The 24501-nt window shown below is 40.2% G+C and overlaps 2 protein-coding genes across 2 annotated transcripts; both read right to left on the reverse strand.

The window, feature by feature from the left end:
* Window positions 1-259: 259 nt before the first annotated feature.
* LOC128544436 (catenin beta-1-like) lies at window positions 260-11804 on the reverse strand. Its single transcript, XM_053514547.1, has 16 exons — window positions 11598-11804; window positions 6384-6433; window positions 5453-5677; window positions 5106-5359; window positions 4607-4845; window positions 4293-4494; window positions 4074-4218; window positions 3609-3712; window positions 3123-3461; window positions 2855-3013; window positions 2626-2745; window positions 2184-2334; window positions 1417-1538; window positions 1233-1293; window positions 524-765; window positions 260-381 (listed from the first exon to the last, which is right to left on the reverse strand). Exons 2-15 carry the CDS (start codon window positions 6394-6396, stop codon window positions 560-562), a joined length of 2340 nt encoding a protein of 779 aa, XP_053370522.1. The 5' UTR covers window positions 6397-6433; window positions 11598-11804; the 3' UTR covers window positions 260-381; window positions 524-559.
* Window positions 11805-14297: 2493 nt separating this feature from the next.
* Window positions 14298-18177, reverse strand: LOC128544318 (piggyBac transposable element-derived protein 4-like). The gene is made up of 3 exons (XM_053514323.1): window positions 18160-18177; window positions 16187-16323; window positions 14298-15918 (listed from the first exon to the last, which is right to left on the reverse strand). The coding sequence occupies exons 2-3, from the start codon at window positions 16318-16320 to the stop codon at window positions 14298-14300; spliced, it is 1755 nt and encodes a 584-aa protein (XP_053370298.1). The 5' UTR covers window positions 16321-16323; window positions 18160-18177.
* Window positions 18178-24501: the final 6324 nt, after the last annotated feature.

Genomic DNA, 24501 nt, shown 5'->3' on the forward strand with positions numbered 1-24501 from the left:
TTTCTTCTCCACTCTTCAAAGAGCAACCGCTTCCAAAATCCCTCACGACCTTCCTTCCTCCATCAGGGCCAAGCGGGAGGAAAAAAAAAATTAGAATAATAACGACAAAAAAAAAAAAGTAAAAAATAAAAAAAAAAGGGGTGGGGTTGGCTTCCCTTCCTCTTGTTCCTCATAGAAAACTCCATCTCACCTCCATCAGGTGTGTACATATGTATGTGTGTGCAGTGTTTATACGCATGTGTGTGTGTGTGTGTGTGTGTGTGTGTGTGTGTGTGTGTGTGTGTGCACGCATTGTGTCAGGCACTTTCCGATATGCTCTCCCACCCGCCGCGACCTTTCCGTGACTCCTCAGGCAAAAATCACAATGCAGTTTCACTCACGCTGCAAGGGGAGAAAAACAAAAATCAGAATTCTAGGAACAAATCGAGCAACAGACAATCATGGAGGTTAAAACAATCATGTAAACCTGGTATAAATGGCTCTTTAAGTTCCCCCCCCTCCCCTCTCCTTTGGAGTCTCTTACCTTTTCTACTTGCAGACTGTGTGTGTGAGAATGTGTTTAGAGGTCCGTGTCGAACCAGGCCAGCTGATTGGAGTCTGTAGGAGGGAGGCCTTCCATCAGGTCGTGGGTGTGGCCGAGGTCAGGGAGCCCGTCCACCGGGTAGTCTGCTCCAGGATGGTGGCCAGCGAGCTCGTGTTCAAGGATGCCATCCATGCCCAGGCCGTCCTGAGCGTAGCCCGAGTGGAAGGAACGGTAGCTTGGGTCTTTGGCGGAGAGAGGAAAGCAAAAAAAAATTAATAAATAAAAATATATAAAAAAATACAGGTACACACGTGCATTAAGGCAAAACTTGTTTGATGAATTTAAAATTCTGCCGTCCTGAAAAATGACTCAAACGGCATTGCATGCGTACATATAGGGGTTCATCAGCTCACGATACCACAAACCACTCGTAATAGATTATTCTGTAATTTATACAAGCTTATGTTTGAGGTAGTTAAATTGTAGCAATTCGTCTATAAGCCTACTTGCTAAATTTTAGAATTGTAACTAAATAAATATACTGGGATATTTATAAAATCCTGACACTTATAGAATCATGATACAGAATCTAACCCGCAGTCAAGTATCACATAGATACATCAGCTGCTCCCTGGTGATTCACGTCTCTACAATATACACTGTTTAATACGCCACGCTTTAATGTGTCAACCTGATGAAGGTCTCTTACCGTCTGCTCTGTATCCAACAGGCTCGCCTTGAGCTCCCATATCCAGACCCATATCAGCAGTCTAATAAGAGATGGACAGGGAAAAAAAAATTATATCAATTACATGCCATGTAATCGAATCACGTGTGTGTGTGTGTGTGTGTGTGTGTGTGTGTGTGTGTACTCCGTTGCAGAGTGTACGTACCTCATTCCAGGCCATGGGCTCTGTTCTGAAGAGAGAGCTGGTCAGCTCCACAGACAGACGCTTCTTGTAGTCCTGAGGTTTGTCCTCGGACATGCGGAACAGCACAGCTGCCGCGTATGTAGCTAGAAAGAGATTATCAAGGGTTATTACCAAACTGAAGTTTGTTAGCAACATTTTATGTTTGTTTAATCTCAGAATGACTGCCTACTCTTCGTCATGGTCCAACACCACAACACCGTGTGTTTTTAAATGAAAATGCAGCATTTTAACCGAAAAAGTCAAGAGCAGTAATTCTGATTACTGTGTGCCTGAAACTTTTATGGGCGCATGACCCAAATTATGGGATTGTCTTTGCCAAACTGGGACGCACTGTGCTACATTGAATCGGTCCAAAATAAGGAAACATCAGAAGCCAGCTGTCCTTATGCTGCCTTCCAAAAAACAGAACAGACTGTACCTGATTTTTTTTTGGGGGGGGCATGAAGAATTGATTGGCTTCTTATTTGCTGTTGCATACTGAATAATTTGTGGAGGGGAAAAAAAAAAATGGAAAATTAACTAAATGAATCCTGAGTAGTGTAGTGCAGTTTGTGCCTTTGGAGAGAAAAATGTCAGGAGTTTTAAATTCTTAAGAGCTTAATTTTCATTCCTTCAAGTTGCTAACAAATGGGGAGAGGGGGAAAAAAAACAAGGAAAGCCGGAATGTCAACAACTTGCTGGACCATTTGTCTGACAGGTTCCACTGAAACGACCCTTCAAACACTCACCCACTCCCTCGTTCCTGGAGTGCAGTAGTTCAGTGAGAGGTGCCGTGGCTCCCTCCGCTTCGATGGCCTCGGCTGCTTCCTTGTCCTGCGCCAGCTCGCAGAGCACGCCGGCCGCCACGCGCTGGATGTTTTCGATTGGAGAGTACAGCAGCTGCACGGTGAGGGAGCACAGGGACAGCTCTTACATACTGGTGCTGAACAGTAACCTTCAGTTTCACTTGAGTCTTGTGCAATATAAATATATGTCATTGACAAATTGCTCATTTGGAAAATTGGGCATAGTTATGCATATACTTCAGCCGAACTAAAATAGGACTGACAGCCACTATTGTCCCATTTTATAACATCCACCTCAAGTCTGATTAGTTATCTTAGTAGATATTTAGGACAAAATCAACTGTATATAACCAGCATGTGCAACTTTAAGCGTCACATGTCGTACCTGAACAAACAGAGGGATGGTGTTGAGGCCTCGGATGACGATTCTGTTGTGCACGTCTCTAGCCAGGATGTGGAGTGCGCCGGTGCAGCCCTCGACAATCTCCTCCATTCGAACTCCCTCCTGTAGAGCGTGCATACAAAACTTAATCACAACCTTGACTCTGCTTGGTAGTGAACTCGCTTCCACAAAGTAGTCATTTTAATTTCAAGGCTCTGGCCAAAATGCTCACCACAAACTGTTGCTGTGTGCCTCCCATGGAGGTGCGTCTCTGGGTATCCTGGTGGGCCCTCACGAGCAGCTGGACTAATCGGGGGATGGCACCCTGCTCGCGCAGTGGTGCATGATTAGCTGGACAAAGCGCCAGGTTACGGATCAGACCAACTGTGGCCTGGAGGCACGACCAAAACCAAACGATCAGACAATTATAATTGCAAAACTGGCTGGCTACTAAAGAATATAATTAATGAACTTGCAAATATATGGTGAAAAATCTGTACCTTAATAAGAGGCCAGTGTGAGGGAGGGTGCAGCAGTTTGACCACCACGGGAAGACCGTAGTGAAGGCGCACAGCATTTTGGGCCATTTCAGCATCCTGGTGTCTGGAGGTGAGATGGCGGAGGGCGCATACGGCCGGCTCGGTGATGTCTTCGCGGTCCCCGGCTCGGAGCACAGTGCGCACGAGAGACTCTATGCCACCGACCTGGCACACCATCATTTTGTTCTTGTAGTTGTTGCAGGTAAGGTTAGACAAGATCCCGGCAGCGCACGTCACCACGTTGATGTCGTCTGAGCCGAGGAGTTGGACCAGGGTCCCGAGCAGGCCTTCCATACCCTCCTGTAGCGCACGAAAAATAAAAAAATACAGCAAAGTTACCATAGCTAAGGGGGTGAATAAAAATGAATAAATAAAATTTGGGGGAAAAAAATATATAAAATAAAAATAAAACACCCCAGCTGTTGTGTTATGTGCATGTGTGTGTACCTGCTTGGTAGCAGCATCTGACAAGTTTCTGAGGGTCCAGAGGCAATTCTGTACCAGTCTCTGACTGGGGTCGGTCAGGTGAAGGCCAAGAGCCTGCATGCCTCCTGAAAAATCAATGTTTTTTTTTTATTTTTATAAAAAACAAACTTGCCAAGTGTTGTAAGTTTGTAAACAGATTTCTTGCAACAATTAAAAATAGTTACAAATTCTCTCCAATCTCTAGGATCTGATTAACGCTACATACAATACAACTTATGTAAAACTATTAAATAAATGCCTCCTAAAAATAATAATAAAAAAAAAGTAGAAAAAGTGGGCATTATATTTGAAGCCTTAAAATTTAATTTGTATAATCAAATTCCAGACATATAAAAACCTTTAAACAAACACAGACACCCAGTCAAGGCCAATAAAAACCTGAACACTTTGATCCCCAAGTGTGTGTGTGCGCTTATATAAACCTACCAGCCTCCACGATGGCAGGTTTGTTACTGGAGCAAACAGAGAGCACTTTGAGTACACGGCTGGTGGTCCACAGCAGCTTCTCGTACGTGTAGGTCCTCATGATGTTCACCAGAGCCTGAGGGCCACCGCTCGCCAAGATGATCAGCTAAAACAGCCACGCTCGCTTAGACACCCAAACAAAAACAGCAACAAAAATAAACATAGTCCGCCCGGACTCACCTTGCTCTCCTGGTTGCCGTAAGCGAGGATCTGTAGGCAATCAGTGGTGATGGCCAGGAATTTAACGTTGGTCTTGTTCAGCAAGGCAACCATCTTCTGCAGGCCGCCGGCCAGACGGACGGCCATCTTGGCTCCTTCCTGGTGCAGGAGGAGGTTGTGTAGGGTGGTAATGGCGTAGAACAGCACGCTGTCTACTGGAGATCTGGTTTATAAAAGACACAATATTCAATAAAAATAAATAAATTAAGTGATTTATTGGTATAATGCAAGTGCTGCAAACAACATTAAGCTTTCCTTGGAGCCTAGACTCTTACCCGAGCATCTTGACGAGAGCAGGAATGCCGCCGGACTTGAAGATGGCGAGAAGGCCCTCCCGGTGGTGCGAGAGGTTGTGCAGGGTGCCGGCGGTGCAGCGCGCCGTCTCCACGTCGGCTGTGTTCTGCATGGTCCTCACGATGGCCGACACCATCTGAGGGGAGCGCATGATGGCGTGTCGAGACGCCTCCTTTTTCGAGAGCTGATGCACCATGACGGATGCCTTGTTCACCACCACCTCCGCAAAGAAAAAAGGTAGACGGTTACAAAGTGAAAACATGCTGCCCCAGATTTGTGAGCGGGAAAAAATAAAAAATAAATCCCTGAAGTCCTCGTGTCCTTTATTTTTTAAAAGTGAAAATGCAACAACAGAAACGCCTTGTGCAAAACTAAACGTACTTTTATTTAAAAAAAAAAAAAAAAAAAAAAAAAAAAAAAAAAGGATACAATCTTTATTACAATAAAAAAAATTTAATTAATAAAGGAAGCAATTTTCACCTGGTCTTCATCGTTGAGGAGCTTGGTGAGCTCTGGAATAGCCCTGGTGGCAAGCTCGGCGTCGTCCTGGTAATTGATAAGATTCACTACGGCGTGTTTGAGCATTTGGGACGGCTCGGCTAGCCGCTGTACATTGGTCGGGTTGGTGGAGTCGAACTGGGTCGTGGGGATCTGCATGCCCTCGTCCAGGGTCTCAGGAAACATGGCGGCGCGCACGCGCTGGGCCCGGGTCATGGCATACTGCCCGTCCATGTCTTTAATTAAAGAGCGTGTGGGCATCAAAGCACGTGGATATTTAAACACAAACTACTCCGTCTTGAATCACAGAGAACATACGCAACACATACCTGCCACCTGTTCTGGTGTGAACGGCTGGCCGAATCCCTGCTCCCACTCGTACAGCACCTGGTTGTCCAGTTCCTCATCCTCGGGGTTGCCCTTTCCCGAAAGCGAGGGCGCTGTAGTGGTGGCTCCGGAGTGGATACCCGAGTCCAGGTAGGACTGCTGCTGCCAGTGGCTCACTGCGGCCTTCCGGTCCTGCTCCATGGCCATGTCCAGCTCCATTAGATCAGCTGCACGGCCGAGAACGGACGTTAATCAGAAGGGAAGCATTTCATAAAATACTGAGAGTTCCCAGCAAAATGACTGCAACAGCTTGTATACCAATATAACCTTTTTTTTATTTATTTATTTTTTTACTCAAAACCACTACGCGAGTTTGTATTTATGCATTGTGTGTGTACTGGCTCTGGTGTATTAAAAGGTGCACTCTCTCTATTCCTTCCTTGTGCAATATAGGTGTGGCTGAGACAAAAAAAGCAAAATAAATAAATCTACCCGGAAGCCTAATTTCCTGTCCAGAATGCTCGTTTTTGTTGGATGAGACTCCGAGTGGTTGTGTACACAATCTACTTGACTCAACACTGTAGATCCTGGGAGGTGTTTATCCAAAATCTGACAAATGGATAGGTTGGGTGAATAGATCTTTTCTTTTTAAGCTCTATTAATTTATCAACTACGCTTCTGTATTGCTTCAGTACAACGACAAGCTTCTAGGCTTTTTCACATGTTTAAACATGCCCTGCCCAGAATTCGGTCGCTGTGTGTGGCATCGTTAAGGTGTGCACTTGTGTATGCAGTGCGGTAGGGTGCCTTGCTTTTGAGGTCGCTCATTACCTCGCAAACCCATTCATTTACTTCCTGGCTATAATTAGACTTGCAGAAGAGAAAGGGAAGAAAAAAAAAAAAAAAAAAAAGAAAAAAAACACGTGTACTTACACTGGGTAGCCATCGTGATGCCGAGCCGTCAGTCTGAACTACTTCCAAATCTGTAAAGGGGGAAAACAAAGAAGAAGAAAAAAGCCGCTCGTGAGTATGGAGAAGGAAATTCGGCGCAGGCAGGCATGAAGTGTAACTTGGCAAACCCGTGGAAGACGACACGCGATACGGGCTCTTACAAACGAAATGAAATCTGATCAACACGCCATTCCTTTCAGACAACAGCTGTCTGTGTGAGTGAGAGAAGGGGGCTCGAGTCATACAGCCTCAAGCTGTGCGTGAATGTGTGCGCGCGCGAGAGAGAGTTCTTAGGGAAACTCCCAGCATTCAAGCAGCTGCGTCTCTCGAATACATACACTCTCTCACACACTGAGTCATCCTGGCAGTGGCAATAAAAACATTCCTGGGGGTTAGTCAGCGTCGTCGATCAGCGCTTGATGAGAGTATCGAGATGGGCCAAACAACGTGATGAAGATCAACAGGGCTAATTGAAAATAAACAGCCTTGAGACTGAGAGATGCCGTTTTCCACCAGAAGCTTCTATGATGGTTATTATTATTAGTAGTACTACTATCAAAAGCACCCGACCACTCAGACACGGGGTCTGTAAAATAAAGTAAAAAAAAAGGGGGGGGGGGATAAAAGACAGAAAAACTAAAATAAATAACTGAAATTAGTCTACAGACACGATTTCCAGAAGCCACAACACACTCTTCAGATCTCACAGTTTCTTAAGCACTCGGAACACGCGGTCACGCTGGTACTGGTTTAGTAACGAGGTGCAGCTGACTTGGACTGTCTGGTAGTTTGATATTTTAATAGAAAACAAATAAAGTACACAGCATCGGGACGTAAAACTTCGAGTCGGCCAAGATGTCAGGGATCTGTTTAGTCATCGAGCAAGACAACAGAAGGAGGTAGGAGTGCAACAGATGGGCTTAAAATAAATTTTAAAAAAGTTATAAATCGTGTCCATCTGTGACGAACAAGAGAAACAAATACTGCAATGAACTGAAAAAAAAATTTTATTAAAAGTGCTGGTGATTAAGACTGACCTGGGATCACGATATTCGAGGCAAAAGGACCAAAAAAAAAAAAAAAAAAAAAAAACTCCAAGAGCACGTTTATTTATCTCGACTATCTTTTTTTCTTCTTAAAGCGAAACGTCCTTCATGCTGGCTTTTTGTTCCTAATACGCTGACTAAACCAGGAAACATGTAGAAACATGTTACCTTCAAATCAACACTAGAACCAGGAAGCTGCCTTGACGTTTCTGCAGAATGTGTGTGCGAGACAGAGAGGATGTGGACTAGTCCAGGACAACAGAAACCGCCTTTTAGGTACGGCTTCCTGAGCAGAAGGATAATCACCTCGTGCTGCCCCGGCTGCTTGCGTTAGTCGATTTTTATCCGAAATCTGCTTGCCGCACTACCTTGAATTCCCCTTGAGCTAACGTGGAAGAGATTAGAGATTAATTAAACTGGTGACTAACACCATTATCAGTGTTTTTTTTTCACCATATTTTTCTGCCGGCACTACCGCAGCAAACAGGATGAAAAAAAAATTGTTTATCACTAATGTGTGGTGTGTCAAGTACACCGCGTTACATTTTGACAAGAAACATGTATGGGTGTTACGGCCAAACAGCAGCAAAGATCAATCATGAGGATATGTTCAAGCAAGCCTGGTTGCCTCCAAGTCTGGGGGGAGGGGATTAAAAAAAAAATTAAAAAAATTTTTAAACACTGCTCTTTGGACGTCTTTTTGGGTAGGTTTTTGACCGTACAGGTGCTCTTATGATACTTGAGCGATAGGGTATGAACCATTTTACCTTTTTAGTTTTTCTTCGTTGGCTGTATTAAGTCTTGCAGCATGCACATGAGCGACACCGTTCTAAAGTCCTAAAAGGAAAAACGGTTGCTTCTCAGAGTCTGAGAATCGTCACCTTTTCTCAAAACGTTACTAAAACCATTTAACTTAATTCGATTTGCACTTGCATTTTAAACAGTTAGAACAGTGACTTAAGGGTCCCACATTTTACCATTTCTTTAACATAAAGATTAAAGCTAGGGAAGCTTTGAGACTTAAGTGCACTTTCATATTTCAGTTTTAATGGAAATTAGCTACTGCTGAGCAATGCCACTCCAAAAAAAAAAAACAGGGGAAGGGCCATCCTTATATCAGGTCACATTTATGGGGGGAAAAATTATTCTAAATTAGCTTGTTTACAAAAGTGGAAAAGAATGTATTTCTGTTTACACACAGAAACTAGAGCCAAATGTGCATACCTAAACACAACTAAGTTTAATTTTTGCACTTTTTTAAAGAGAGGTTACAAAAGTGTTCGAAAACGTTCCAAAGTTTAGAGTTTAAACTAAAGCGACTTTGTTTTAGACAAAAAGCTTTGAAAAACTTGTGCTAAAAATAATCGAGGTGATTTTGCTCTAAAAAGACAGCCGAGAAATCAGGACACAACCCGACCTTGAATAACCACATCTGAAAAAACTATCGAAACCCGGACTGAAGACCTGCTGAGGTTACAATTCATCTAATCGTTTTTTCTTCCTTTCTTGGAGGCGTTTGAAAAAATGAGCGTCCCTAGAATGCTGTTTATTTACCTTTTTCCTTCTCCCTCCATTTCAACACTCTAATCTATAACAGACTTTGGTCAAAAAAAAAAAAAAAAAAAAAATTCAGTGTTTGAGAGAAGAAAAAAAAAAAGCTTATAGTCTTTATTTGTGTGGCACACACACGATCAAGCTTTTTATACGTCATTAACCACGTTAACATTTGAGAGGGGATTAAAATACAGCAATTCACACCGTCGCTCAAAGCTAAAGCTCTTACTCAGAAAAAGAGCCCCTTTTACACAAAGCTAATTACAGGAACCCACATTTATGAAAACATCCTGCAGTCAGCATCGGACATTCCACACTGCGTGTGTGTATGTGTGTTCAGTTGCTGGGGGAGGAGGTAGCGTACAGCACTTCAGACGTCTGCCTACACCAAACCAGACAGAATGCTTCTTAATAGGAGGAGGGAAACTGTAGCACTGAAGTCGTGCCAAAGTTAATAAATCGATCCCGAGCGCACACAGGAGCAGCTGTGGCCATGAAAACACACTTTGTAAGCAGTTCATTCAACATCGCTCTGAGTAGAGTGAAAGGGGGGGGGGCCAAGAAAACTTAATGAATTATTTTTTTTTTTAGTTTTTCAGAGTCTGAAAGAAACACAGCAAACGAGAATGCTACGACTTGACCATTAATTACAGTGATTTATTTTATTCATCACACATCGTCCGAACCTTAAACAAGAGCTCCTATCTTTACCTAAAACGAGTGCAGTAGCATTCAGGCGCACCGCCCTCATCTCCCATATGGAAGCGATTTAGCAAACCCTCGTCCACAAACCCTGCACAGGAGACACACTCTCTCTCTCTGACCCTCTTTCACAGCTTCAAGACACCTTCGTTATCACGGAAAGCCACTGCAAAACCACGGCACGTTACAAACCCTAAAACGTGACTAAACCGAACAAAACATGTTGCCCTGCTTCTACATTTTCCGTGCCGTGGCGTAAGGGAAAGCGGATGCCGCGATTGCTGGGTTTCCCCCCTCCCTTGAGCAAGACGACAAACAGCTCTCCGTCTGCCAGATCAAAGACGCCCTCTGTAGCGGTTTCCTAAATCCTGCGCTTCTCCAGATCACAAACGCGCAACAGAAGGGGGGGGGGGGGGTCTTTGAAAAGACGGCGATGAGTTGTGGCCCAGGATAGACGCTAAACTGTAGTTGACGGTAAAAAAAATAATAAAAAAAATAAATCACTGATGAGATCCTAAAAAAAAAAAAAAACTCAAGTCTAAACGTTCTCATGACTTAAAAACTGGTTCGGGTTAGAACGGTAATTTGCAAAGCAAGAAGTTGAATCAGCTTAAGGAACTTGATTTGTATAATTTGTATAAACCATGAAAACTAGGCAATTAGTGTTTATTAAGCAAATATTTTGGCACACCTCAAGGCCTACGCCTCTTCCACAAATGCCAAGTTTAACTCCGCTGTGTTTTTTTCTTCTGCTAAGCACAGGTTTTGAGAGCGCAGAAGACATTGATACGGCAATCAACTGAGCCAGGAATAGGATTCAAACCCGCTCTAATGAATAAAAGTGACCAATATGTCACACATTTACAGTTTCTTGCTAAACTAAACTAAGAGAGCTGTAGTTCTAGAAAAAGGTAATGAGGGGAATAAGAAGAAAAAACAAGACAAATTACAATAGTCATTAATTACAGACTAATGTACAAAATTCCATTATTTATACATGTTGATTATGTATAATTGAAAAAAAATTAAATTAAAAAAACTCTCCAATTTAATTCCTATTCCTGTACAAATTTACTGGAGTTCAAATCCTCCATTTTGTCTTAAAAAAAAAAAAAAAAAAAAAAGTAGTAAAATACCTTCCTTACAAACCTCCTGTTGAAAACTAAACCACTTGTTATTCATTTCAACCTATTCCAATACATAAATTTATGGTAACATTTAACTCACTCAACTAGACACCACAAACAAGCCAAATTACCAAAACAAAACTAGCATGCTAGTTAAACCTACGTACCAATTTATCATTACTATTACCCAATACCGCTAGCAAACAACCACTTCCCACCTGTATTCCAAGATGTCCCGCCCTATAGCCGGAATCATTGGCTCACAGCCACATCTCCGCGCTCTCATTGGTTCCCGACTTGCTTTAATGAGCAAACCGGGCTTGAGTGCTCACTGTTAGCCAATCAATAATAGGTTGCCGGAATACGGATGGGGGGAAAGAAATACAATTAAGTAGCTAATATCTAAACAGTGTCTCTTCTCGTGTTTTTCTTCCCCACACAAACACATACATACATAAATACTTCTGGAATTGGCATGTAGCTGTAAAATTCTGGTAAAAATAATACAAAAACATTTCGAAGAGTAAAGGACGTTAGCTAATTAGCTAAGTTTTTTTTTTTTTAATCCTAGTTACCGCACAGCTTGTGCGAAACATGACAAAAATATTAAATGTTTAGCATCTGTGACAAATTAACAAGTCTCTTAAACCTAGATACGTTTAGTTACGAAAGGGAAAAAAAAACAATTAAAAGTGTGTGTGTGGAGGGGGTGAAATCAAAGCGATTAGGTGGTAAACAGAAGAAACGCCTAAACTTCATAAACCTACCTGATACAAGAGGAAAAAAACGGATTTTCCGTTTTTCTGCTTTTCTTCCTTCTTTACGCGACGTGAAAGCAACCCCTTCGGTATCCAAAGCTGAAATGGGTATCAGCAAGACCGCCGGATTAAAGTGTTTTATTCTCCTTTTTTCCCCTCCTCTCTCCGCTGCGGCTCGCTGCTGCTGGAAACTGGAGCCTCAAAATGGCGTCTCGTCACTGTCGCCCCTGCCCGAGTTGTCGTGCGCATGCGCGCTGCTCTCACGCATTACGCGCACCTCGGAGGAAGTTCTTATTGCGGTTTCATGTATCCTACCGCGTAGTGTAAAAAAATAAAACCCTACCTGTGGTGTGCGATTTTTCGGACAAGTGAAAAATAAATATCAGACTTCTCTCATGATTAAAGTATACTACCAGCAGCCATCATTATGATGACACTGTTAATAAAAATGCGGTGTGTTTTTTTTTTTTGATTGAGGGAAAACTCTGTGGTATGCGCGCGGAAGGATACGCTGGATGTGCTCAGGACCAGGTCCATTCATTAGTATGGAATGTGCCTGATTTGTGGGAGATCTACTTCCAAACACAAAGTGGCTTTTATGTTAGTTTTACACCTTATTCAATGCACTAAATAATAATAAATAATAATAATTTTAGCACCTTTTTGTCGAGTTTTTCATCTTAAATGGGCACATATTGTTTTATAAATCATGTCTGACTTATTGATTTTACACCTAGTCTAGATTAATAAAACAGACATACATAGTGTATATATAAAGTATTTGTCCAAAACTGCAATAATGACATTGTATCCGAATATATACTTCTATATGGAGTCGTTCACACACTGCTTTATAAATCATGCACAACATATTGATTTCTCCTCACTCCAGTATAGAGGGGATATACGTATAGCAGCACAGGGGCTTAGTGGTTAGCCCTCGCCTCGCACCTCCAGGGTCCAAATAGCCTGTATTGTGTAAATGCATGTGTGAACGTTGGAGGTCCTAGCACGGTCATGAAAACAGGAATAAATATATTAGTAATCACCAACAGCCTTCACAGTCCCAAGTTGGACCACCTAGTTGGACCACTATGTATATATCTGACTAAAAGTAAGCGTAACAAAAGTTTTTAGGCTATACACCTACTTATTCATGCAGTTATCTAACCAGCCAATCTGTGGCAGCAGTGCAGCAGATGTAGCCCAGCACCTTAGGATAATGTTAACGACGTCAAAAATTATTTTGACTGTAGCATGGTTGTTGTTGTCAGACAGGCTGGTCCCTATATGTTTTCTATAACCGCTGCTCGTTATGAGATTTTCTTCACACACAACAGTCTCTAGAGTTCACCCAGAATGGTGCAATAAGGAAAAAAAAAAAACATCCGGTGAGCCACTGTTATAGTAGATGGAAAAACCTTGCTGATGTGTCAGATCAAGATGGACAGACTAAGCTCAAGCTGAGAAAACAGCTGTAGGAACCAAAATATGGTATTATACAGTATGATACTACACTATCATACAATACAAAACATTATGATAAGATGGATCTAGAAACGTTACAGAAGCTTAAATATGATACGATATAATACTATGATATGTTAAGAGGGATCTAATAGAATTAAAGTAAAGGAATTCAGGTACGGTATGATACGATACAGTACATTATAATACTATACAATACAATACGATATGATATATTTTACAAAACAGAAACATTAGACTGTAAACCAAAGATGGGAATAAAGATTACAATAGAAAATACAATTAACTAAATACACAGAAGTACCCTAAATATGGAAATTAACCAGTAGGCAGGATTTTGTAATATTAGTAAGACGGTTTGCACGATATTGCGTATACTGTATTTAAATGCTTTAGCAGCCCAAGGAATAACTAGCAGTATAAATATACATCTCCTCATGGCCATCATCTCATGGCTACTTCCAGTATGTCTCTGATACAAAAAACCCAAACTGGTTTCATTGAAACACAAACAAGCATTCCACACAGGAGGTAAGTTTATCAAATGGGTTTTCTCGAACCTTAATAAACTTTTACTAAGGCCATCGCTTTAACCCATTGCTTTATTACCATGTTCTACATATCTTTCAGGTCCTTCATACAAGTTAGAAATTTCAGAAATACAATTTCACTTCTTTTTGAAATATTTTTGCCTTCATATTCTGGAGATATAAGGTTATTTCCAGAAAACAATTGTAAAATAAATAGATAAATAAATACTTCTACTAAACTTGATTAAATCAAGGTGAATTTCAATAATAAATTAATCAATAAGCCATTAATAATATTGACTTGTGCCGAAGATTTGGAAATTTACAACATGTTACAACTCCGGACTGGATGAAAAACAATGTGTCCTCAGTCTTGCACCTGGTGTTCCAAGGATAGGTTCAGATCCAACAAAATCCTGGACAGGAAGAAGAGGTACTGTAATTGAAGATGAATGAATAATTCATGAGGTAAAAGTTTAAAGTGCAGAATTCAAGTCAATAAACAGGAAACACCCAGAACTAAAGCGTTACATTAAAAGTGAAGGAATAAAATCTCGTCTACAGTACATCAGTATTACATTTCTTGCCATTCAGTGAATCAGGTAGTTAGAATAAGTAAACTGGTAGCTAGTATAAGTTAACGTAAGTGTAATAGTTAATAGTTATAGCATTCATTTTCACTTTACTTCAGTTACCCAGTTTTATGCCATTGCTCATAACAGTTTCTAGTTAGTTGAAGGCAAAGTGCAACATCACACTTCCTGCACTTCCACGGAGTGCTGCTCTTTTTGGAACGTTGCTTTCGGCAGAAGACGCAGGTTCTGCGACCATGTGAAGCAATCTGGCTGATGTTTGTAGACAATTTGGCAACAGGCACAGGGACGTGATCACAGCAGGCGCGTTTTAAAGGGATTTTCTGTGAAATGCCACACAGTTGTGCAGTCAGTTCCTCCATAAACGCTTTGTGTGTCAAGGCATGGCACAGTTGTTGTGACACAAGTTCTTTGTGTAAGATGTATGCATTCGTAGCCGCAATGTCCAAAAAATGCAAAAATAGCTTTTGGTACCATTTCATGGTCTTGTGCTGTGGTGTATAGTACTGGATCAGTTGGTTGGACAAGTCCACACCTCCCATGTGTTCGTTGTACTTAAGCACAGGAGTTGGGCATGGCAAAGTCTGTATGCTCCAGGTCCCTTTCGAGGTCTTCACTTTCCGTTTTATCGTCTCGCCAAAGGCTGCATGAATCGTAGAGCAAACAGAAACCTCTTGAGAGTCCATCCACTTCACAAACACCAGAGGACCATCTCTGATCCACCTGAAGTCTCCTCTGAGTGATGTCCTACTTAGAGCGTTCAGCGTAGTCCTTGGGCAGTCCTTACAGTTCTTCTTGTTGTCCCTGTATGTCCCACAAGCACCAAATTTCTTGCCGCGCAAGTCCTTGAATAGCTTTGGGCTCGTGTAGAAATTGTCCATGTAAACATGGTACCCGGATCCCAAAAAGGAATGATCCATGAATGACATAACAGTGTCGTATGAAATCCCTTGCCCTGTGTAAAAGGCGTCCTTTCCTGTGTACACAGCAAAATCCACAGTGTATCCGTTGCTAGAGTCAGCCATTACAAACAACTTGAAGCCCCATTTGATTGGCTTTCTTTTCATGTACTGCTTCATACTCGTTTTTGCCTTAGATGCAACCATTCGTTCATCCACCGCAAGGTTTCTTTGTGGATGATAAAAGGTTTTGCAGGCCTCCCGAATCCTGTCCATGAGCGGTCTCACCCGAAACAGTCGGTCATGCTGTGGGGTTCCCTTCCTACTATCGTTTTCTTGGTCCTCTTCTGGATCGCTCATGTGCACATTCCAGGAAATGGTCCTATATCTGTCTCTTGTCATCACAGTCCCTGGGAAGGCGATGGAGAAAATGTTGTTTTGTCGCCAGTAGTCTCGGATGTCATTCAGCTTTATCAGGGCCGTGTAAAAAACAAGTCCGATGTACTTGTAGAACTCATCCACTGTTACATCAGTCCATTTGTACTTACGTCCTTGTTTGATGTTTCTGGCAGCCTGTTTATTGGTGTTCTTACACAGCGTCGCCACAGCATCTGGACAGAAGAAGAGTTTGAACAACTCTACTGGTGTGTATTTGTTTGATGAATTTAATTGCACCCCAGGAGGACGCGCAGGGCAGAATCGAATCACCGCTGGAGCCTCGTCGGGCTCTTCGGGTGTTCTCCATGATGGGGGAGGTTTTGACTGAGAACGCGTTTGTGGCTTCTTCACCGGTGGTGTGTTCTGCTCATCATCTTCACTTCTGCAAACAGAATAAAGAGTTCTGTCGTAAAAAGAAAGTCAGGCAGACATGTACATGGGCTTCAAACTGAAATAATTATAAAATCACTGATTACATTAAAGCTGATGAGCTTATTTTTAGCTTTCACACTTTAACTCTCTCTACAAACCCTTTTTCCTTTTCCCAGATACATAGATTACGACTCTCAATACGTAATATCTGGTCACAGCACATTTGTCGATTCTTCTCTGAGGTGTCCTCAGTTAGTTACGGTTGCCAAGCTACTTACTCATTCTCTTCCAGATCCATAGTTTCTTCATCGCTGTCCTCATCCTCCAGACCTGACGAGTTGTTCCCATCATCATCATCGTCGCTGTCCTGAAGGACGCCGAGTGGCTCTGGTGAGACCGTTTTGGAAGCCATGCTCTGAACTAGGGCTAGGTTTTACTTACTTCCTATAGGTTGTTTAAGGTGAACAGTAATCACTGTACATGAATAGAAAGGAATGCATTAATGGCAGCTTAAATTGTTTAGCTTAAATGCAGCCAAGTAGTGTAGACAAATTGCAGATTTTTAAGGCATTTATCTATACCTTATCAATACCTTAAATGAAAATTTATGCATTATGCAATATGTATTTAATTGTATTTATTTATATTTGGACTTTTGACTATAGTTATCAATGCATAAGGTCATCTACTGTATAACAAATTGTTTCATTCTAAGACCCATATATCAACGTATTTAAGAAGTGTTAAACTTCCACGTTTTTTGACCAAGCCGCAAAAGCGGACAAGTCCTGATGACCCAGTTGAATCGCTTCTTTCTGTCAGGTTATCAATAAAGCGAAGATACTTCCTGTTCAACACAGCCGCTGGCATGACTGGTTTAAATTGATTTTGGAGAATTTTGAAGCCAAGAAATAAAGCTGTTTACACTTTGTTACTGTTACCATTGCAGTCAGTCCAGTTCTGTGAAATAGAATTATGGGATTTGGATGTTGTGTGAACTTAATGGTGACATGTGGGGCACTGCAGTGTAAGCACTGTGCTCAAGTTTGTTTAAAGTGCAAACCTTCTGTTTTAACACATGAACACTTCAACACTACAACAAAGACGCACAAACTATTGGTGAGACACGAAAAGACACGAAAAGACACGAAATGTTTTTGCATTAGAAGCTGTTGTATTTGCTTTGTCTGTGTGCTCCGTCCCTCTATATAATAATATCCTTAGGGAATAACTGACGGACAGATGTTTAATGGCGTACACCTGTACTGTACTATGAGAGCCAGGTGTCTTTAGGTAACCAAAAGTGAAACTGAAACTGGTAGAGGAGGAGGCTGCTGTAAATGAGGTTTTTGAATTGTATATTGAATTGTATAATGTTCCTCATCATCCTCAACAGACTTTGAAACTTAAAATGTTTTCTGTGCAACAAAAGTCAACACATCATGATTCTATTTTTTTTAATGAAAACTTAACATGTTATCGATGCTAAATTACTTACTTAAATTAATCTAAACATCTAAAAGTATCAGTTTACAATATGTCTTCCTTAATTTGAGAAACCTTCCCAAAACTTGATGGAAAATGGATTTTTCTCATTTTTATGTCAAAGTGTCCGAATAAACATCTAGTACTCCTTACTTTAAATGTATAACTTTTTAGCATTTTTTCAATAAATTTTTTTTTATATTTTTAAATGTAAAGTACCTTTTAATTACTTTTCTTTTACATGAAAATAAAATTATTCTGTTTAATGACGCTGGATGTTGTAGCCGTTCAAAAGAAAACCATCAGAATTTGATGTGTACGATTTGGCTCACCTCTTTCAAAAATAAAGTCTTCTTCAAAAAATCTCAATGCTTTGTCCAAAAAAAAAAAAAGAAAAGAAAAAAAAAAAAATGTTACAGACACTTGAATTATCAACGCCTTGTGTACCTGTTATGCCGATCACGCTCCTCCGAAGCTGGAAGAAGTGCAATACTGCGTTCAAACGCGCATACGATATCCAGTAGATGCTATCGTTCTGTAGTTTTGGTGGTAATCATTATTTGCCTGTGCATTTACCTACAAGGGTGTATAACCTCTGAGTCGTTCTTACTGAGGTTTTGGTTTTATTTTAGTCTCTCGTCCTTTGACGTCTAAAAACATTCCTACGACATAACTGACAACATACATACACTTTATCATTAGATTTCACTGCAAACAAAATCAGAAACCAACACAAAAAGATTAAAAGATAAAAAAATGTACTGACCAGAGCTTCTTCTGTGATGTTTAGTGTTTCTCAATTAGTCGCAATGTAAGATCGGTCAGCTGACTTCTCTTAAATACCGTCTGTAGGTTCCCTATTTTTGTCATAATTATCTATATGATGGACTACCAGTTTGTCCAGCTGAGCATGTGTTTAGGCAGCTGACATCATTCAACCATATGGAAGTTAAGGGATATATAAACAAACTTTTATGTTTTCCTTTCATTTTTATCACTAGCATCTATGTTTGTAAATTTTTAAACTGTTACATCTCTAACAGAGGGGCTCGTACAATGTGCGCACTGTATAACTATAACGACAGCACCAAGAGTCCTTACGATGATGATAATTAAAATGATGGTGTTAATAATAATAATAATAATAAGAAGAAGAAAATGAATTGTTTTTGACCTACAAGTTCTGTAGAGAGAAGAATGCACTCATCAAACAAAGAAAGCAATAAAGAATGAAGGTCTAATGTACTCTTTTATTGAAAGAAACAAAGACGAAAAAACCAGTTGGGGCTCTAAAACAATATGGGCTTTACAGATAATTGCAGTAGTTTTGAGGGCAAGGCTTTTCACAATCTGCACTCTAAAACTAAAAATAAAACTGTGGTTTACAAATTTTTTTTTTTAATGAAACACTTAAAAATATTGTAGTTGTAAAATCATTTAAAAATGAGTAGATGTAATTGAAATGCAACGTAAGTGAAACTGAAAGCTAGACCATGATTTAACAGGCAAATGTGTCGCTGACAGGAACAAAGTTTGTAGAAATAGTCAAAAGGTTAAAACTAAAAATAAGCTGATCAGCTTTAATGTAATCAGCTATATTACTTTTTTCAGGTTGAAGCCCATTTACATGTCTGTCTGTAGTTCTATATGGCAGAACTTTCTGTCTAACTTATTAATACCAAGAAATCACATTTTGCAAGCTTAAGCATTTTACGTCTTGTTTATAATAATAATTAAAAAAATCACTTATACCACTTTAGCGCTGTTACCAGTAAAATATGCAGTTAAGCTTTTCTAATTAATATCTATTGGTTCAGGTGGTTAGTAGTAGTGCAAGTACTGTAGTGCATTAGTAGCTTATTGTAAAGTAGATTATTAAATCCAGTTAATTTAACTTCTATTAAACATCATGATTTCTTTTGATGATTTCAGCTCAGACCATCACACAACCACCCCCAGGCCCACTTTGTCTTAAAAACCTGTTGTATAAAAATGACACCCAGTTTTATTTATTTATTAATTTTAACTATATCTTTTTCTATAGAAATTGTGAAAAAAATTGGAATTTATTTCAAAATGTGAAACGAAAGTATATTCTTATACTTAGATTTATAACATATAAAGTACAATATTTCAAGCCTTGTTTGTTTTAATTTCTATGATTCCAGCAAAAATCCAACATCTCAAATTTTTTTTTGATTTAGAGTTTGAGTAAATTACTGTCCATACAGTATAAATACCATCCATGTCTTGGCCTAGTTCAGTACTCCAGAAGATGATCGACCCCCTTCACAAGGATCGTAAGACATTTAGAAGATACAAGTTAATAATAGTTGTTTATTAAGCATTTATTTTGATATGTCCAACTCAAACTCATATGTGATTTTCAGATATTTTTATGACGGTAACCTGTTTTATTATTGTGATTTACACAGCCTCAGAATCATTAGAGTGTGAAACCCAGTCCAGGGAGCAGAAAAACAGGCTAAACCGACCGCCTGCTAGCTGCAGTCATCACCCACACATTAGTGAATCATCACTCAGATTTTACCTTATTGAGACTACGTATGAAAGTTTGTTTCAGTATCTAATTACAGAAAGAATCCAGAGGATCCTCTGAGAACAGTGTTAATGCCCATTCTAGATTCAGTAGGGGTTAATCAAGAAGTTAATAAAGCTGGACATATTTTTGATCTAATGCTAACATTCTCAATAAATATAGAAAATATAGTTTCATTATAAATAAATTGAACGAGCATCATTATCTCATCGCATCAAAATTCTCAACTTGTTAGTAACAATTTTTTTTATCATGCTACCGTGTAAAGCATACACTCACGTCAGCTTTTGAACTTATCACTTATCTCCCTATGATTGGCAGCTTTACATTCCATTACTTCTGTGTCATGATTGTCTACCAGATTCCGTCTACCTCTGTGACCGGTTTAGGTAGCCAGAGCTTTGAGATACTAAGAAAGGGCAGTGAACCGGGGAGACAGTGAGCTCTGAGCGGAGTGCTGTGATAAATGTGCACGGCTCACACCTCAACCCTCAGTTCACCTTCCCTTGTTGTTTTGTAAATACTGGTATGCATGGTATTTTTAGTGCATGTATACCTCCTACCAGACTTTAAGGCTCTTGTGTTGATGCCACTCCTATTCTGAACCTGAAATGGTGCGCACTGATCGGCAACACGCTTGGTGCTGAACACAAGTGAAGTTGCAATGTTAAAGTGTGAAAGGGGTTCAATCGTACCTAGCCACTGTATTTTCTCTCTTTCTTTCTCTCTATCTACCCATATGGCATTCCTGAGGTACAAGTGGATCCTGACCACTTCTCCCCTCTGGACCTTCATCATCCATCCTGAAATTAGGCTTCAGCTTTTTAATAAGCGTCTCACTGTAACGAGCTCTGTTGATTGTTGGACCTGTTTCCTGATAATGTTCCAATATTGGCCCTTGAGAATCCCAGAAAACTGTAAACATTGGTAAATTTTCCAGCTGATGCTTTTGAAGGATTAAGGTTTTCCGTTCCACACGCTGCTGTTTACTCTCAGGCTCATAGTGATGAATTCATGTCTCGTCACCAGTAATGATTATCTTTAACAAACTTTCACCAAATTTTGTTCGCAAATATCCAAACGCGAGTTGTTTTAGCACCAGGTACACCCTTAGACCACAAAAAATTAATGACTGCATGCTGCTCTTCCGTGCAAATCACAAGTTGAGCACACATTTTTGGCTCCCTATCATATGTTCAAAATTCTTCTCTTCACATTTCAGAGCATCCCCCTCACTTATCAGAGCTCGTTCAGTTCCACACCCCCTCTCGCACTCTTTGCTCTTCTTCATCAAACCTCCTTGTTCCTCGATCCCCTGTCCACCTGACCACCATGGGCTTAGATCCTTAAACCGTTTTGCTCTCAGCTCTGGAATTTTCTACCTGAAAACATTTGTGAGATAGAGTCTCCAAATCTTAACTTAAAACCTATTTATTCTGGAGCGCCTATACTACAGAATGTAAAGCTGCCCCTAAATCAAACCTTCATTTAAATCTCCGTTTGAATCGTCATTTGTTTTTGAAAGTTTTAAATTATGATAATCTCTTGTTTTATCTAATATTGGTTTAATATCACTTACGTTATCTTTGTTATCTTTGTTATCTTGCTTTATTGGTTAATTTGTTCTTAGTTTGAAGGTGACCTTGGGTGACCAGTTAAATCAAAAGCATTATTATTATTATTAGTAGTAGTAGTAGTATAATTTTTGACTACTTTGACTAGCGTCCCATCGAACATATAGGCTACTCCTATCACAGAAAATTATTAAACACTTTCAACAGAGCTGGTGGTGTTAACTTTATTTATTACTCCACTGGATCTTTAACAGCAGGTGACAAGGTTAAGATTCTGGTCACAGCAATGTTCCTGGTTTAAAAAGCCGCTTCGGATAAAAATCATCTCAGCACTCAGCTTGTAACACACCATTTTATGTAACACGTTTACCCCTACAGTACACAGCAGTGATTGGTGGGAATCTTTTTTTATTTATCCTTGTGTGTGTGTGTGTGTGTGTGTGTGTGTGTGTGTATTACAATTATACAAAATTTATATTTCTGTAAATCTGCTTTGTGCCAACTGAATTGAAAGGGAAAAAATATATACAGTGGTGTGAAAAACTATTTGCCCCCTTCCTGATTTCTTATTCTTTTGCATGTTTGTCACACAAAATGTTTTTGATCATCAAACACATTTAACTATTAGTCAAAGATATCACAAGTAAACACAAAACGCAGTTTTTAAATGATGTTTTTTATTATTTAGGGGGAAAAAAATACAAATCTACATGGCCCTGTGTGAAAAAGTAATTGCCCCCTGAAACCTAATAACTGGTTGGGCCACCCTTAGCAGCAATAACTGCAATCAAGCGTTTGTGATAACTTGCAACGAGTCTTTTACCGCGCTCTGGAGGAATTTTGGCCCACTCATCTTTGCAGAATTGTTGTAATTCAGCTTTATTTGAGGGTTTTCTAGCATAAACCGCCTTTTTAAGGTCATGCCACAACATCTCAATAGGATTCAGGTCAGGACTTTGACTAGGCCACTCCAAAGTCTTCATTTTGTTTTTCTTCAGCCATTCAGAGGTGGATTTGCTGGTGTGTTTTGGGTCATTGTCCTGCTGCAGCACCCAAGATCGCTTCAGCTTGAGTTGACGAACAGATGGCCGGACATTCTCCTTCAGGATTTTTTGGTAGACAGTAGAATTCATGGTTCCATCTATCACAGCAAGCCTTCCAGGTCCTGAAGCAGCAAAACAACCCCAGACCATCACACTACCACCCCCATATTTTACTGTTGGTATGATGTTCTTTTTCTGAAATGCTGTGTTACTTTTACGCCAGATGTAACGGGACACGCACCTTCCAAAAAGTTAAACTTTTGTCTCGTCGGTCCACAAGGTATTTTCCCAAAAGTCTTGGCAATCATTGAGATGTTTTTTAGCAAAATTGAGACGAGGCTTAATGTTCTTTTTGCTTAAAAGTGGTTTGCGCCTTGGAAATCTGCCATGCAGGCCATTTTTGCCCAGTCTCTTTCTTATGGTGGACTCGTGAACACTGACCTTAATTGAGGCAAGTGAGGCCTGCAGTTCTTTAGATGTTGTCCTGGGGTCTTTTGTGGCCTCTCGGATGAGTTGTCTCTGCGCTCTTGGGGTAATTTTGGCTGGCCGGCCACTCCTGGGAAGGTTCACCACTGTTTCATGTTTTTGCCATTTGTGGATAATGGCTCTCACTGTGGTTCGCTGGAGTCCCAAGGCTTTGGAAATGGCTTTATAACCTTTACCAGCCTGATAGATCTCAATTACTTTTGTTCTCATTTGTTCCTGAATTTCTTTGGATCTTGGCATGATGTCTAGCTTTTGAGGTGCTTTTGGTCTACTTTCTTTGTGTCAGGTAGCTCCTATTTAAGTGATTTCTTGATTGAAACAGGTGTGGCAGTAATCAGGCCTGGGGGTGACTACAGAAATTGAACTCAGGTGTGATAAACCACAGTTAAGTTATTTTTTAACAAGGGGGGCAATCACTTTTTCACACAGGGCCATGTAGATTTGGAGTTTTTTCCTCCCTTAATAAAGTAAACCTTCATTTAAAAACTGCATTTTGTGTTCAATTATGTTATCTTTGACTAATAGGTAACGGTTTTTGATGAGCAGAAACATTTAAGTGTGACAAACATGCGAAAGAATAAGAAATCAGGAAGGGGGCAAATAGTTTTTCACACCACTGTATACAGTATAAAGATAGATAGATATATAGATAGATAGAATGAAAGAAAGAAAGAAGACACTTTTCTTTCACCAGCAGTTTTGTCCTCCATATTTTCCACTTGCCCTAAACTTGCAATCTGATTGCTTAGAAAATGAAAAAATGCTTGACTCTCTGCTGTGACCAAAAGAAAAAAAAAATCCAGCCTTCATTTTAACTTTATTAGATAAAAAGTGTATTCCTGTTTTTTTTTTATTTTGCTGATGAAAAGAAAAATAAATAAATAAAATACCAGAAATCGCTCGACTCCTGTACGCCTTTGAAAAACACATAACATGGCTTTGAAATTCAATAACTGAGGAATCAAGGACTTGTCTTTTCATTCCACAGAAAGAAGCGGCGACTTCCTGACCTTTTCTTCTTCCCGAACTCTCCAGGTTACATCACATTTAAGTAAGGTTAAGAGTTAAGGGGTTACAAGAAATGCCAAGGATTAGGGTCAGTTCTCGTTTACTGTACATGTCCTCATCATAACATGCATGTGCATGTGTGTGTGTATGTGTGTGTGTCATGCATTCAGTATTCAGACCAGTAAATTCAGCAGTGTGTAGACAGTGTATGAGTCACACAAGCAAGCCTTTGTTTGTCCGCCAAAGCACAAGTCCTTGGCTACAGAAGCAAGAAAGCCATAAAATATGTCTGGAATTGCTTTAAAATGAGTATGAATGGGTCTATGTGAACATATTGAACATTTAAGCTAAAGTTGGTCAATACGTTTATTCATACAGTAGAAGCTTTTTATCTGAAGCAGCTTTTATTTTCTGCTCAATAGTGTCTGTCTGGCAGT

This window comes from Clarias gariepinus, chromosome 16 (assembly GCF_024256425.1).
Source record: "Clarias gariepinus isolate MV-2021 ecotype Netherlands chromosome 16, CGAR_prim_01v2, whole genome shotgun sequence".
Lineage (NCBI taxonomy): Eukaryota > Metazoa > Chordata > Actinopteri > Siluriformes > Clariidae > Clarias > Clarias gariepinus.

Coding starts and splice junctions, on each gene's coding strand:
- LOC128544436 (XM_053514547.1), bottom strand. Junction 4,846..5,105: donor TCCTCAACGATGAAGACCAG/GTGAAAATTGCT, acceptor TTCTTTGCGGAG/GTGGTGGTGAACAAGGCATC. Junction 2,335..2,625: donor CCATCCCTCTGTTTGTTCAG/GTACGACATGTG, acceptor CTCACCGTGCAG/CTGCTGTACTCTCCAATCGA.
- LOC128544318 (XM_053514323.1), bottom strand. CDS start 16,320: ATGGCTTCCAAAACGGTCTCACCAGAGCCACTCGGCGTCCTTCAGGAC. Junction 15,919..16,186: donor ATGGATCTGGAAGAGAATGA/GTAAGTAGCTTG, acceptor TTCTGTTTGCAG/AAGTGAAGATGATGAGCAGA.